At 40.3% G+C, this 15,889-nt stretch overlaps 1 protein-coding gene across 1 annotated transcript in view; it reads left to right on the forward strand.

Annotated features, from left to right (window-relative positions):
- The window catches only part of LOC310956317 (polypeptide N-acetylgalactosaminyltransferase 10-like), a 79,051-nt gene that overhangs the window by 30,664 nt on the left and 32,498 nt on the right, over window positions 1-15,889 (forward strand). The window contains exon 4 of the mRNA XM_083926513.1: window positions 3,011-3,177. Within this exon, the coding sequence (XP_083782639.1) occupies window positions 3,011-3,177 (167 nt within the window). The remainder of the gene's footprint in view (window positions 1-3,010; window positions 3,178-15,889) is intronic.

The following is a 15,889-nucleotide window of genomic DNA, read 5'->3' on the forward strand; positions in this document are numbered from 1 at the left end:
GAAATCAAACAGGTATTTGTTGAGTTATCATGATTTGACAAAAGTGGATGTAAGGTCTGTACAAGTTTTATGACTTTTCAACGACAGGTTAAAACCTCCACATGTTTAGCACTTTAGTTGGATGTGACAGTATAGCCCAAAAACGAATGGCTGAATTCCTGTCAGCCTTAGGGTTAGCCTCAGGTCAGCCTCACATTTAGATTAGTACTCATAATTGTATTGGTGTTCCAATGTTGATGCATGTGTTGTACTGGACTGTCCTCGGGCTCAACACTCTGTTTACCAGTCAATTTAAGTTTCAACCTTCCCCTGTGGCTTTGGTTAGAAACAGAAAATTATATGGTGGATACAAGTAGCTCCTCGTCTTTAAGGACTGCAGATTTTCGTTTAGAGGAGTCAGTTGAGTTGGTCCAAGCATGTGATCAGGATATCCTCTGGATATCTCCTTGTGGAGGGAAACATCCAAATGGGAGGAGACCTCAGGGCAGACACTCTGGCCTGAAAACACTCTAGGATCCTCCAGGAACAGCTGGAAGATTTGACTGTGTAACCTCCTGCCCCAGATTAGCTTCAGAAAAGCCATTGAATGGAATGGTGTTAATATGCTAAACGTTAGCGGACTAACACTAAGAAAAAAATGCAGGTCAGACTAAGCTTAATTATACCACATCTTCACATTGTAGGCCTGACAATGTGAAGTGCAATGTCCACTACATAGATAAATCTACCAAACAAGAAGTCAGCTCTGCCCTTTCATCCATAGACTTAAGGCACGGATGAGGTAAACATTAAGCTCAACATTAAACCGCCTGTTTGAGCAGGAGAAGTGTTAAAGAGCAGGCTGCATAGATATGATGAGCCATATGGACCTGTGGCTACAGTGCCGACTGTTTCTTCCAGCCTTCCTCTGACTCATTAAAGAACAAAATACTGAAAATAAACACACCGGTAACACTATAAATATCAGCTGCTAAACAGCTTCAGACCTGCTGACCTGCTCTCACAGATGAGCCTTCAGCGCGTTCTCTCTACCTGACAAGTCTTCTTTTGACCCCGCCGTCACTTTCATGTGGAAAGCAGCTTTAAATGTTTTCTCTCTCAAGGTCTCTACGGGACGACACTTCTTGCTCTCTCACATTTTTTCCTTTATATTTTTAAATGTCTTGCATTCTGTGACCTTATGAAGCATAAACCATCCTACAGTCATCCCACCATCCTACACGAAAAACACACACTGAAGCACAGGTTTTTTTTAAACGACAACAAAAAATGATTTGTACATTTTCATAGCTACAAAAGTAGGACCAAGTGCTCTCTGGCGAATTTAGTTCATTGTGCTGTTTTTTTTTTTTTTTTTGTCCATCTGCCAATCGATTGGTTGAAGATTATGAGGGTTTTTAGTCAGTTTGCTTGACCACAGCCTTTTTGCCCCGTTGCAAAGATATATGAATGGAGTTACGTTTAATTTTGGATCACTTACACCACTATTGGATGGTGTTTTGTTCATGCTCGCAATAACAGTCTTTTGGACAGGCTGAAAATGAAGCACAATTTAACATAATAAAGCAAGGGAAAAAAATATCCATATTTGAATTTGTGAAGAGGATAAGCAGCCTCTGGGATGTATGGGAAGTAAACATTTGCAATTTATTTGTGGGCACTTGTGCGATGGGTTAATTGAAAACCAGCTCTTGGCTCAATCATGCACGGACCGACTAAAGCTGGTCAAAGTTTGAAGTGACTCTTGTGTTTCACCGTTGTGTCCAACATGGAAATATTCAGGCAGCCAGATAGGCCTGTGATACTCCAAGATAATTACTGTCTCTACAGATCCCCCCCCCCCCCTTTGGCTTTTCAGAGAGAGAGAGAGCGAGAGAGAGAGAGAGAGAGAGAAAAAAAAGAGGGCTATGGAAGGGCATGCCAGCAGGTGGTATGCTTCATTACATCTTATTAAAAGAGCAACACATTGTTTGGGCTGGGTGAGCACTCTACAGTGCACTGGAGAAAAGGACAGCGTCACCGGATTTCCTTCCCCCCACTGTTAATTAGCACTTGGAAGTTTAAAAGAAACACACTAAAGGATTACACACAGAAACAGTATATGGGCATGTTGTAGCCAACAGATAAGGTGAATGCAAAACTAAAATGTCACCAAAACCAAATAAGCTCATTCTTATAAATTGTATACTTAATAAGAAAAATAAAAAAAGTGAAGTTAAACCATTTAGATCTAAAAGAAACCGAAGTTCCCCATGCATGTCAACATTTTACCTTACAGCTTTTCCTCTCTGGCAAGCAGTGATGCGGTGCAACCTTATGTCTCAGGTGCTGCTGTTGACACTGTGGAAGGCAAAATAGTTTGCTGTGTTGGTTCAGACCATGGTTCAGACTATGAAGCTTCCGTGTTATTATTGTTATTATTATTATTATTATTATTTTACCTTCATAAGAACAAGCACACCTTTTTCTTTGTGCTGTAAAGCAAGTCGCCATTTTCCCGGGAGTTCGTACCCAGTAGCAGATATAATTTCATAGTGAAAACAAGGCTTACAGGGAACCAATCTAAATACTGGCGGTGTGTCTTTTCTATAGCCATTATAATTTAAAATCAGCATTTACATTATAATGATAACTTCAACAAGTTATCTGTTGTCACTTTAGGCATGGTAACATTCTAATCTTAAGAAATGTAATGTTTACCATTGAAGCCTGTACACACACTGTCATGTTAGCATCAGTATAGTACAGCTGAGGCTTGATGGGAGTTGGTATCCTGGTATGCAGTATTAAATAAGTAGAAATTATCATGTGTTGGTGACGCTAGATGAAAAGTCTTTATGTAATTCTATAGGAGAGTGGCAAAGTGGACCAAATTTCATAGGAAAAATCCAGTAGTTAATAATATTCCACTCCACTACTGTGGATTAAAATATGGTTCGTATTTAGCAGGGATGACACACTCTTGTCTACGCCCCTCTCTCATGTCTTTGTTTGGTTTCATGTGTTGTAGCTGTAAACAGAAGCTGTATGCAGAGAAGCTGCCCAACACCAGCATCATCATCCCATTCCATAACGAGGGCTGGTCGTCGCTGCTGAGGACTGTTCACAGCGTGCTCAACCGCTCTCCCCCACAGCTCATCGCAGAGGTCATCCTGGTCGACGACTTCAGTGACAAAGGTACAGAGAATACACCTGCGCGACTATGCGTGCGAACCATACACTGTAGAAAAAAGCTGCCATCCTGTCAGATTTTGGGTCCGCCTCATTCCCCACCAAAAAAGGGCTGACGTGACGTTGGTGACCTATACCTGACGTATACTTAATTAGCAACATTAGCACCACCGCCCGGCTAACACAACACGTCATTAGATAAACAGGAGCGGGAATCAATGATGAGATTTTTTTCTAGGACCGGGAGGGAACTGGAGTCATTTTTAAAAAATGCTCTGTGTCTCTAGGGGAAATAACACCGGCTCCGCAAGTCAAGTACAGACAGCAAGCATTTATGATCTATGATTTAAACTGATATTCAACATAGGACCATGTCCATAGACTCCCAAATCCTCTTGGTGCTCCAGATAAGCATCTAGTGTATGTGCCATCGATAGTAGGCTATACTGCAAGTCATTGTGCAAGTGCAGCTACTTAATTAGCATAACAGAGCCAAGACATTGTGTTCCTAAACCATCTGTTGGTGTCACTTGTGGTAACACCACCACAGGTCAAGATGACGAGTTAGCATGCTAATCCTGACAACTAGCCAGCAAAGAGAAGTGAGGGCCAGCGGGTAGCTGTAACTCAAAAGGCTGCGCCCCTAATTATTCATAAACTTTAACCTCCAATAAAATCAAAACTAGCCTGGTACAAAAATATTCACCCCCCTCAGTGTCATGGAGATATAACCTAAACATACAGACTAGAATGTTTTTTGTACCAGCACTTAAATAGTTTTAATTGTGCTGTGAAAATGGCCTGTTTAACATGGGGGTCAATGAGAAACTGCTCTATTGTACAAAACTCCTAGAGGACACTTGGAGAACTGCAGTTTTGGGTACTTCCTTATTGGATCGACCAGGCAGTCACTGTGGTGGGGGCTCGGTGCAAACACATTCACACAGAAACATGAGCACAGCTGCAGTCGATACAGGCCTAATAACTTAAGTAATAACTAAGACTGTTAGTGGACTGTGGAAATGTCCTCCTGTTTCCACACACATAAACACTCACTGAGTCATTTATTTGCAAGTGTCGGTGACTGTTGCAAAACTAAAAACAAAAGCATTACAAAGCCCAGGTGTGATCCAAAGTCACTCTTGCTACATCATAAGCAGACGGAGAGAGAATGGACTTGTACTTATATAGCGCCTTTCTAGTCATCTGACTACTCAAGGCGCTTCACAGTGTCTGTCACAATCACCCATTCACACAGACATTCACACTGATGGCAGTGGACATCTACATACCATCTAATCTGATCTGATCTAACCATTCACACCACATTTACACACCCATGCGCAGCACGGGGAGCAATTCAGGGTTCAGTGTCTTGCCCAAGGACACTTCGACATGTGGACCGGGGGGAGATGGGGATCGAACCACCAATCTCTCGAACAGAGGACGACCCACTCTGCCACCAAGCCACAGCCGCCCAAGAGAAAGACACACACACACACACACACAGACACGCACACACACACGCACACAAACACAAAAACAGTGGTGAGTCAGTGTTTCAGGACTACACCTCACTTGCCTGATCGGCTATTTATCAACATGCTGAGCCCACCGCTCTTAAGTTTGTGTGTGTGTGTGTGTGTGTGTTAGAAGAGAGTTGTCTGTAATAAACCTATATCTGGTCACCGATTCAGCACACAATTATATCTGTACAATGTTTGCCCTGCTCATGGCAAAGATCTAGGAATGGCAAAGTTGTCTATCCTTTTACCCTTTCATCCATCCAACAGTTAGATTCTCTGACAAACAATGAGCACCACATCCTCCTAGAACTTGTCATGTTCAAGGAGGATGTGGTGGGGTGTGGTGATCTTAATACATATTACTTGTGTAAATCTTCTTCTGAGACTTTAGATCAGTCTTCAGTGCAAAGCCTCAAGGGTCCTCCCAGGCTACAGGAATGATTGTGTTTGGAGCTAAAGACTCCAGTGACCTCTGAACAGATTGTGATGATGAGGGCACTGTGTGACCTTGCCAGTGTTAGCGAGGTTAGTGAGGTCTGTGAGCGAAATTAATCCACTTTCTGGTGTGATTTGGTATTCTCACACAGGCGGCTTAATCAGTTTGAACCCCGGAGTTAATGTACAGCTTTGAACCCTTGCATAATAAATTGAGAGACAAGTGCAATATTATTGAGCGGAGGAGGAGGGAACGAGGTATTCATCATCAAGCCTGGTTCATAGCCAATGTGTGACGCATAACGTCCTGTCCACTTTTCCATTTCCTTTTACATATATTAAATGTTGTAAATAGAGAGACAGTTTAAAAAAAGGATATAAAGGAATAGTTTTATTGACATTAATAGGTGTTTTTGTCTGTCAGTTCTTGCATGTTTTTGTGTTGGACTTGTTAGCCCGATCTCAACGGATAAGAGAGCGCACATGTACCTAGCATTACTTTTTTTGAACGGTGCATTTTGTGTTCAGGAAATAATTCCCTTTCAGTTTTGTTTTTTTTAACAAGCGATTTGTTTTTTTTCAGTATCATAATGAAAGGCCTAGCTTAGTACACGTGCTAATTTATCGCAAGTAATATTATTCAAAGTGACACATAACCACAATAGCTCAACAAAGGAAGATCAGAACCATCAATCTGCAGACAAAGGCAGATGGTGCATTTTTATTAACAATGAATTAGTCCAATAATGATAAACAAAAAAGTGTGGTGAAGCAGTATATGCGATTTTATCAATCCGAAGATATTTCAGTCATAACTGCCGTACTTCCACGTTGGAAATGATGACATCATATTCTCAAATTTGACACAGTAGCATTTGCTTCCTAATGCATTAAAAAGTAAAACATGAACATGAAAAAAAAAAATACCCACAGATATACCCACAGGATTAATGGGCCCTGGTAAAAGGCCTGTGTACAATTGAGCTCAATAAATCCACAACTGTCTCAGCTCTCCAGTCAGAATCATTTTGTGCAAGTCGAAGACAGTTTATGGACCCCAGTATACAGAAATACTCAAATACACGGTTTTAGAATCAGTAGAAATAACACATTTGTAATAATAACTCAAAAAAACAATGGTTCTTGCCTCAAACTGTCTGGGATTAACATAAAGTGGGTGTGTCTGTAAAGGGGAGACTTGCTGGGTACCCATTGAACCCATTTCCATTCAGATATTGATATTGCCTGGCCAGTTTTTCCAAATTAGCCTCCAAAATGAGCCTAACTTTACAGCATTATTTATATTATTTACTGAGACACTAGCATGTCATGAAACCATCATCTTCACTATAGCTTTAAAATTGAGTCCACTACAAAAAAGTTGGCAGGACCTGTGGGCAGGCTGTCTGACTGTTCTCAATAATAATAGAAAAAAGGAAAAATACTAACTGTTTGGGACTTTAACATGATTTAATCGGTAACTGTTCCATCCCTATCCACTGGTTGGACAGTGTTAAAAAAAATAAATAAATATCAAGCATTTTCACCTTATTTTTGTACATTTGTTTGGCATAAATATTCTATATAGTTTGGTATTAAGTTTGCTCTTGTTGACAAAGTTTAGTGATGTTCTAAAAGCAGACACGGTTCTGAGACGTCTATTCTGAGTGCAATGAAAACTAAGCTGCGTCATTTGAATGAACCTCCCACATGTTTGTACCTCTCCTCTCACCTGGGCACACAGACACCACACAGACGAGCAAAGCGAAATACAAGGTCAGGAAAATAGCAAATGACTGCCATAAAAATAGCTCACATTTCATCAAACCCTCTCAGTCACTTTTCTTGATGCTGATGTCAACAAAAATCTCTCTGCTTCATGGCAACATGCCAGCCCGCAGCAGTACTGATGCCCTGTTGCATTAATTGATGCTGTTTTGTTTTGGTACCTCACAGCCGACACGGGGAACATCAACAATTGATGAGGTGCTTTTTTCAGAGTGCAGATATATTTTCTGAGGTGCTTATTAGTACCTGGTTTCGGTGTCGTGTAATTATAGCCTCACTGCAGAGCTGTGTTGCAGGAACAGCCTCTTCTCTTCTTTTTAAAATCATAATTAACACAACTATTTCTATTTGACTCAAAGCATACCTGAACATTTATATTAGTCAGTATGTTTGGTAGAATTTACCGTAGCTTACCTTGTGTTTTAAGGCAGATGTTCTTTGGTTTCTGTAAAGGTGGATTGTGGACTTTCCATTTCAAACAGTTCTACCCTTCATGGTATCATTAAGTGTGCTTGAAGTGTGAGCCCATGCTCTGTTCTGTGTTTTTAAGTAAACAGTATGAATCTTAGAGATAAAGTAGAGCAGAGTATCTGCTGAGAGGAGCTCTGATAGGTTCAGTTGGGGATCGTTGTGCATCGGAGATCATCAGATTCAAAGCAGGGTTCTGATGGCTTTCATTGGAAATTTGTTTACTCTCCACTGTGCCCTGCTTTTCTAAATCTTTTCACTCCACAGACTCCAGCGCATACCATTTTAAAAGTTCTGCCACTGACAGCGTGTATTTGACGATTTAGGGAACAGTCTGTAAGAACTGGGTGGAGGCAGCTTTTTTCAGTATTTTGAGTACAGCACCTTTAAGCTTCACTGTCGCTGAAAATGCCTTAAACAAGTTTAGACCCTCTCCTCTAGTGTTTAATTTGAGATTCAACATGCGGTTAATATACCTTTGTGCATTTATGTGCAGTGTTCTGGTAACATTTGTGTAGTTATGACCAGGAAGGGGTATTCAAGGAGTCGTCAGTGTCCGAAAATTGAGAGTTGCTTGGTGAATGTAACTAAATAAATGAGCATCCAACTGTTACCTGGTTACTTTAAGTGCATGTAAAGACATTAACAAAAGGAGAGAGAAAAACGAAACAAAAAAGGCAGCCACAGGTAGCTGGCTAAATGATGCATGAAGGAAGGAAGCGGCACCACATCCCCTTCGGCATGCGCTTTCTGCTGCAGAACAACATTTGGAGAAACTCTCACCTGCGATTTCAAAGTGATAATTGTTACTTCCTTGTCTCACCCACGAGTTTGTGAAGAAACTGAAATGGAATCTAGCAACATTCACATCCATATTCATCTGTTTTTGTATCAACCACAACTCATGTAAAATGAACCCAGTCCCTCCTTGCTCTCTGTGTTCATGACCTTCCTCGCTCTACCTTTCTCACTCACACTCACCTCGTTTGTCGGAGCAGTTCTTTCAGGCAGAACTCTGACTCACAGGTAACATGGAAACTAAAACCTAAAACCCGCCCCTTTTATCTTCTCCCGAGCCCTCATCTTCATTAATGTCTCTTTTCTTTCCTCCTCTCCTCTTGCTGCACTTCTTTTCATGCTTTTCTTCATATTGCTAATCTCTTCTTCTTGACGTTTCTTATCTTTAGCGTCTCTGTCTATTTCTTGACAGTTATACTGTTTCAACGTCTCTTATTTTTCTCTTTGCTCACCTCTGTGTGTGTGTGTGTCCATTGAGATGCGGTCCAACAAACCCCTGGAGTTTTTTTCAAATTTGGCACAAATGTCCAATTAGACTCAAGGATGAACCGATTCGATTTTGGAGGTCAAAGGTCAACTTTGCTGTGACATCACAATGAATTGGACATTATTCAACTCCATAACTCAGGAACAGAAGGGAAGACATTTGATCAGATACTCAACACTGACACTAATCTTAAAACTGTGGTGCTTGTTTTGATGTATCTTGCTGCCAGGTTGAAGATTTATGTTTTGTCATATTCCTTTTTTTTAAATTCTTTCAAAGTCTCTCTACATACACTATGTAAGTCTGCACAGACTGCAACTTGACTGGTTGGCGGAGGCATACAACTGCAGTGTGACGCTTAGTTACTTAGTTATCTATAGTTTCTGTGCAGAGTTTAAATTGTGTTCTTGTGTTCGTCAGATTTGTCCGTACCCATTCTGCTTAATGGAAAACCTTTTTCTAAATTATCTAAAACATATAAGTTTGGCATTTCTGTGCTGCTTTTTCTATCTAACTTGTTGTCAATCAGATACACGGATACCTATACGTGATAATAAGATAGATTTGTCTAATAATATTAGCCATGCTGATATATCAGCTGCACTCAAAATTATCATTAGTTGCATCAATCATTTTGTCCCATTTGGGCTGCCATATGTGGGTGTGATATCCATCTCTTCGAGGAATAAACACTGCTCCTAAAACTAACTCTTGTAGATCCATCAGCTTCAGCGCTAATCTCTTCTGCTATTCACTTAGAAAACTTTACTCAGTGGAAGATTGTTGACAACAGTAAATGTCATTTTTCTATTTCAGTCCATCAATCAAAGAAAAAGAGTGGTTTCTTTTTCTATTCCTACTGACATTCAACAATCATAAAGACCAAAATCTATCATAGAAAAGGCAGGGGGACCAATCTTTCCTCTTACAGTATCCAATAGAAAATAATACGATGACATCACGACACCTGCTGGGTTTTGAGTAAGGGCTAGGACTGGGAAAAAAGAAAAATAATTCCCTGCTGTCACTGTGATTTTTATTGCTCATATGTTGCTTTTGGCCCAAAATTATTTTTTTTTCTTCCCTGGATGAAAGGAAATATCATCGAGCTGTCAGGCCATGCCTGAGGTTGATTACTAAGTGGAGTACCATGCATGCCTGGAATATTTAAAAAATCACACAAATAATTTTTCAAGCACATTGAGAAAGCATTTATGTGCCCAGTTTTTTTAAGGTTATAAATGTAAACCACCCTGCTGGGGGCGAATAAAGGTTACTGATTGAGTATACACAATGAGCTTTTTATTCCATATCCATATCTAGAAGCAGGTTAGAAAGGTGATGCGATCTGAGCCGAGGAAAAGTTTAGCAGTGAAGTTATCTAGTGGCAGTAAATTTACAGCAAAGCTTTCAGTTGTCCATAATTAAACACTCCAGCTCCTCAAATCCCAATAAATTCCTGTGTGTTTCTTCAGCTGCTAGACAAAAGTGAAGGGAGAGTTAGTAGGATTTCAAACCGGAGCAGAGTCCTGCTCTCTGGCTCTGTCCTGAGACAGCACATCTCACTGGGTTCAAAAATGCAGAAGAATATATTTATTGAGCGCCCTTTTATTGGGAGTCAACTTCGTGTTTAAGCGGTTATCGTCGAAAATAGATTTCAGGCGTTAATAAACTATTTTAAAAAATGCATAAATTAAAATGAGAGTGTGTGTGCTGAGTAAGACATGACACCTAAAAACGCTACTTCTAGCCTAGAAGCAGGATTACTCAAGATTCCTAAAATAGCAAGAAACCAATTGGTCAAAAAAGATTTTGGAAGCCAACAACAGCTTCAGATTCTCCTTTCATATCTCATCTCTGGCATGTTACTTGGCTTAGATGTCTCCATGGCAGACTTTTATTAAACAAGAGACAGTGTGAGCCCAGATGTATCCATCATGGTTAACTGTGGTCTGTGACAGACACAATCCCTCTCAGCAGGACCACTAAGCCACCCTGCAGGATCTCCTCCTGCGATGAAAACCTGTCACTGACTCCAGATTGATTGTCCAATTATTCAGTCCCTGTCCAGTGCCTGATGGGATCAATTAGACAACTGACTGAAATACAGAAGAAATGATACGATTTCATTTGGGAAAACACTGAATGTCTTTACTGTCTGGCAGAAATATTGGTATGGGGGCATGAAATAAGATACTGATACTACGCTGAAGTGTTTGTGTGTGGTGATTGTTACGTTTGTTAGTTTGTTATTCAACAAGTAATTATTTCTATATACTCGGTTGCCAATTTGTAGCATTGAGTTGATATGACATGTTTTTATTGGCAGTTATTGTGTTTTGGCAGGAAAAAATAAAGCACGGTTCAGGTGGGCAGGTGATGAATGGGCGATAAATGTAGCAATCAAGATGCATGAAACAACAATCAGAGGGGGGGGGGTGAAATACAAGAGAGGTGAGGTGGAGGCTTTAAAAGGGGAAGTGTGTGCGTGCGTGCGTGCGTGCGTGCGTGCGTGCGTGCGTGCGTGCGTGCGTGCGTGTTGAAATCTCAGTTCTCAGGACATCCTCTATGCAGGAAGTGGTTGTAATATTGTTGTCTGAAAGTGAGCATGCGAGTTCCTGGCAGCTGAATGACACCTTAACCAGATTATTTTACTTGTGTTGCGGTCTGAGTAAGCATTAACTGGTTTCCCATTCTCTTGGCAGCAGGACAGGTGAAAAATTTCAATCTGCCCAAACGGCTGTCATGATGATGAAAACAAATATTCTCCTTTTGATGTTAGAGTCCTCTTTTATGTTCCTTTCCGCTCTCATCAGACAAATCATTATGCCAATCATGTAATGCTTGAATCAGTCCACTGCTTTAGTAAATGTACTTAAAGTCATCTGTGTTGATGAATTCATAATGTTATTTTGGTTTAAGGGGGGCGGTTAAATGGACACTGACCATTTTAGAGTTTAAAGTTGTCAGACTTGAGGTTTTGCAGGAAAATGCATTTATTGGTGGATTGCCTGTGGGGGGGAAGTAAATCTGCTTAAATATTTTTGCATCAAGTTCAACTTTGTGAAACTTGACACAAGCAATTGCGCCTTTGGCACTGACCAATAGCCAGCTGTCTTGATAGTTCTGACCTTTTGAGGGAACAGAAAGTCCAAAAAAAGTCGAGAAAAAGAGGAGGCTGTTGAGGTTTGTCAGCTTTGCAGCAACATCAACTGTTATTTAATCCTCCTCTGTTGGAATATAAAGTGCTCCACAAAAGATGCATGTTTTTTAGACCAGTATGAAACAGGAGTTTATGTTACTGTACAAATGTTTATTTTACATAAACTGTGTTAACTTATTGTCTTTTTAGCAACCACTGACAGTAAGCTGTGAGCATAATGCACATTAGTTTAACAACTAGCCCTTCTATGGTTGAGGTTGACAGGTGAGTGATTTCTGGTGCATCATTTTCTGGTGTGACTAGGCATTTGCTATTGGATGTAAAACAAAACAAATGGACATATTTCATTGTGTTTAACATTAACTGGATAATATAACATTTTGTTTCTCGTACACTTTACATGTTGTGATATATTCTTCAGCAAAACAGAAAGAAAATTCCTGACATTCCAGTATTAATTTCAACCATATTCTCTAGCCCCGTTCCAAATCACATAACATGCACCTTTAAAACCAGTGTTAACAGGTTAAAGGGCTCATTGAAAAACAGAGAGGACAGATGAAGGAGAATGATGACGCTGAAATGGATGGGGGAAAAAGAGCAGTAAGACAGAGAGACAAATGCCATGAACACAGAGACACCACCAGTCTCAGTGAAACCAGTTGTTCCCACTAAGCTGCCCAGCTACAGTCCATAATGAGCTTCAACTGCATGAGAGGAGGGAGGGACGGACGGAGGAGGAAGGGGAAGGGTGGTGATGGGGAGGGGAGGTTAGCTCACTCTTCATTAGCCTGTAATTGAATTTCTGCAGCCCGTGCAGGGAGGATGTTCAGCTTTCACTCTCACTGCAGGGGAGCGTTGGCTCAATCCGGCTTCCCAACCTCCTCAATAGTTTCAAGGTTAGCTCAGCTAATAGGCTACTTTCTCTACGGATATTTCTGCTTGCCATCTGTCATCTACATGTCTGAACATGTCGGAACACAAGTATGAACCATGATGTGATACTGCTAAAAAGAGTGGGGCAAAATAGGACAGACAACCTCTGGCCCTGATAGCAGCTGACAGTGTGGCAGTGACTCAACAAGGATCCTGCAGTGTCCCAGCGTTAAAGCTGACCACACAGACTTGGAAGGACATCCTTATCTCCCTTAAGAGTTTCAGCGGTGAATGTCGTCGACAAGTGTCATAGCAGCTGAACTTTTCAGCAGAAACACACTCTCAACCAAGTCTTGAGGACTATCGTTGAAAAGGTGTACTGTATTTTACTCGCCAGTCAGTCAGAGCAGTGCTTTATACGGGAGGGCGGAGGCGCTAAAACAGAGGGTGAGTACTTGTATATTCAGACAGAATGAGACCAACAATGTTTTTTAACCATAAAAGCAAGTAAAAATGTTCTAGTAGAAAACCCGAATACAAGTATGAACCTGAACATAAGCATAATATGTCTCCTTTTTCTGTTGTTTTGGTTGAAAGGGTGGAGGGAAGTAAACTTCAAATCTACTGTAAGATGGCTGTTAGTTGGATTTACGCCCACATTTGCGAGATGAAGTTGCCCTCATAGATTCACTGTTTTCTGTCAAATTGAAGTTCCTGTTTTATGGGGTCATTGACATCATAATTTCACAGTTTTTGAAGTGTTGCTGGATAATTATTGCGCTGAAATTTTCTTTTGATTTGCATGATGGCCATGAATGTATAAACTTGCTTCATTAGGAGCTCTTAATAATCTGGCATTAAGTTAAATATCTTTGGATTTCCAAAACATAGGTATATAGACGTTGTGTGTTACATTTGTGTGAGCAAAAACGTTGTTAGAGACAATTTCAATCGTTCAAGCAACAAAGTCTCCAGTTTCCGAGAATAATGTCACCTTTTTTAGACTCATTTGTTCAGATGAAGTGCTGCAATTGAGTTTTTGTGCTCCCGCCATAATTCTGTGTGGACACATGCAGTTTGTAATGGGCGGTCCCACTCATTCAGAAGGGTCAGGGTTTACATTTTCCTTCTCACTGAGTTCAAAGCAACAGGAAAACCTTTCAAAACTAATAAACTGCATTATGAATTTTTCATTTCACTCCTCTCTGCCTCGCTTCTCACCCACATTCAGGTAAAGTGTTGTTTACTTTTAATAAAGCTGTGTGTTCAGGTTGAGGGGGTAAAAGGCAGTGATTTCGCACGCACGTTTTCACGTTTTAGCAAGTGTTTATTTTTTCCCTTCCTTTTTAATTGGGGTGTACTTTGGAGATGAGAGCTGTTCTCTGGGGTGAACTGACTTCATTAGCACATGTAAGTGTCCAGGCATGTTAGCATGAAGGGAGAGATTGAGAGAGAGAGAGAGAGAGAGAGAGAGAGAGGCATATTGGGAGAGTTATCTTTAATAAAATGCTTGTCAGAAAAATATTTAGATGTGATCCCATCCTCCTTGTCCCAGATAAAACTTGTGCCTCAGATAGAGTTGTGCTTTAATGCATTGTCTCCCATATAGAATGAACATAATTTCACAGGGTTTACATGCTCTTTGTTTTGTCTTGTTTCCATAAAGCAGTTATTATTATTTATGTGGAATTACAGCTGCTCCCCATGCAGCGTCATTATCATCTGTTGTAGTGGAAGTAACTGGCATCCTGCCAGTTTAATGGAGGCAATCTTAATACCAAACCAATCATAAATGTAAGTTAAACATTAAGCACAAGGCGGAAGATAAGTGGAGGAAATGAGTGATGATGAGAGAACTGGCTAATAAAAGAAAGGGCGGTGTTTGAGCTAAAAAATTGTTATTATGTCTTAATAGTTTGGAGCCGAGGTGCTATTTTTTGCTGTTCAGCAAGTTGTAAAAAGCAGCTCTAAAGGATTGACTGATTGGACTGTTCCTGTACATTAGCTGAATGTACTGATTTTAAGTGGATTGAGATGGACACTTGTATTTTATTAATGGGGCCACAGAGTGCCACAACAAATGATGGGCTTTAATGTACACCAAGCCTGCTTATCCTTCTCTGACCTGTTGTTCCTTCCTATTCTTCTTCTTTCTATTTACCCTCATTGTTCCTTCTTCTTACTCGCATTCACCTCTTGTTTTTGTTGATTTCATTACTTTGTTCCTCTTTAATGTTTTTTGTTTGGGATTGTGCATCTTTTATAGAATTTAAATAATGAATGAAATGCATCTGGGTTTTAATTTTGTGAGCAGCTTTTGATAAGAACTTAAAATAAGCTTTCTAACATCCAACATGGTTTCTCTTGATCAAAAATCGTTCTACTGCTAAAAACTAGAGATGCTGGAGGGACACCTTAAACCCACAACTAGGGTCCCTCTAAAATACATGGGCATAAATAGAAGAGTGTCTAAACATACAACGTTAAATTACGATACCTGCTCATCCCAAAACACACCAGAGTAGCAGTTAAATGCAGCTGCTTATTTAAATTTGTAGTATGGCACACCAACACAACAGAGATTTAAACTGAATCAAATCCAAGAGAGACTTGTAAAGCCAAATTCCACTTTCGCGTGGTAAAAGTGATTCATTTATTGATTTATTTTAATAAACAGGAGAAAAAGAAGTAGCTACTTTGAGAATAAAGCACTTTCTACAGAGGCTCTAATGTTGATGTTCAGGTGAAGTTTTGAAACCCAACATCAATGAGAGCTTGGCATCAAAAATGTCACCAATAGTAATAAAAAAAAAGATTAACAATTCACAACTGCATGAGCATTTGAGTTGCCCAAAATTTGGGTCAGAACCACATTTTTGGTCACTTGTTATTCAGACAGCGTTGTGTGGAAGATTTCCAATAGTGTTGCCTGTTTCATGTAAAGGGCTGGTAATATTTCCTAATTTCTATATGATCCATTGTCAACTACTTGACTTAAAACGGGATCACGGGACAGAAAAGTCGTTCCAGTCTTCCGTCGCTCTCGTAACAGGAGCTGAACGACAGCATGTGTGAAAAAACTTGAACTCGCAGGTCTGAGCTGGCGGCTGCTGTTCAGACTTTGACAATGACTCTCAAGGATTAACAACCCCCACAGGGATATTTTTACAGCAGCAG

The sequence above is a fragment of the Echiichthys vipera genome (assembly GCF_963691815.1).
Source record: "Echiichthys vipera genome assembly, chromosome: 14".
Taxonomy (NCBI): domain Eukaryota; kingdom Metazoa; phylum Chordata; class Actinopteri; order Perciformes; family Trachinidae; genus Echiichthys; species Echiichthys vipera.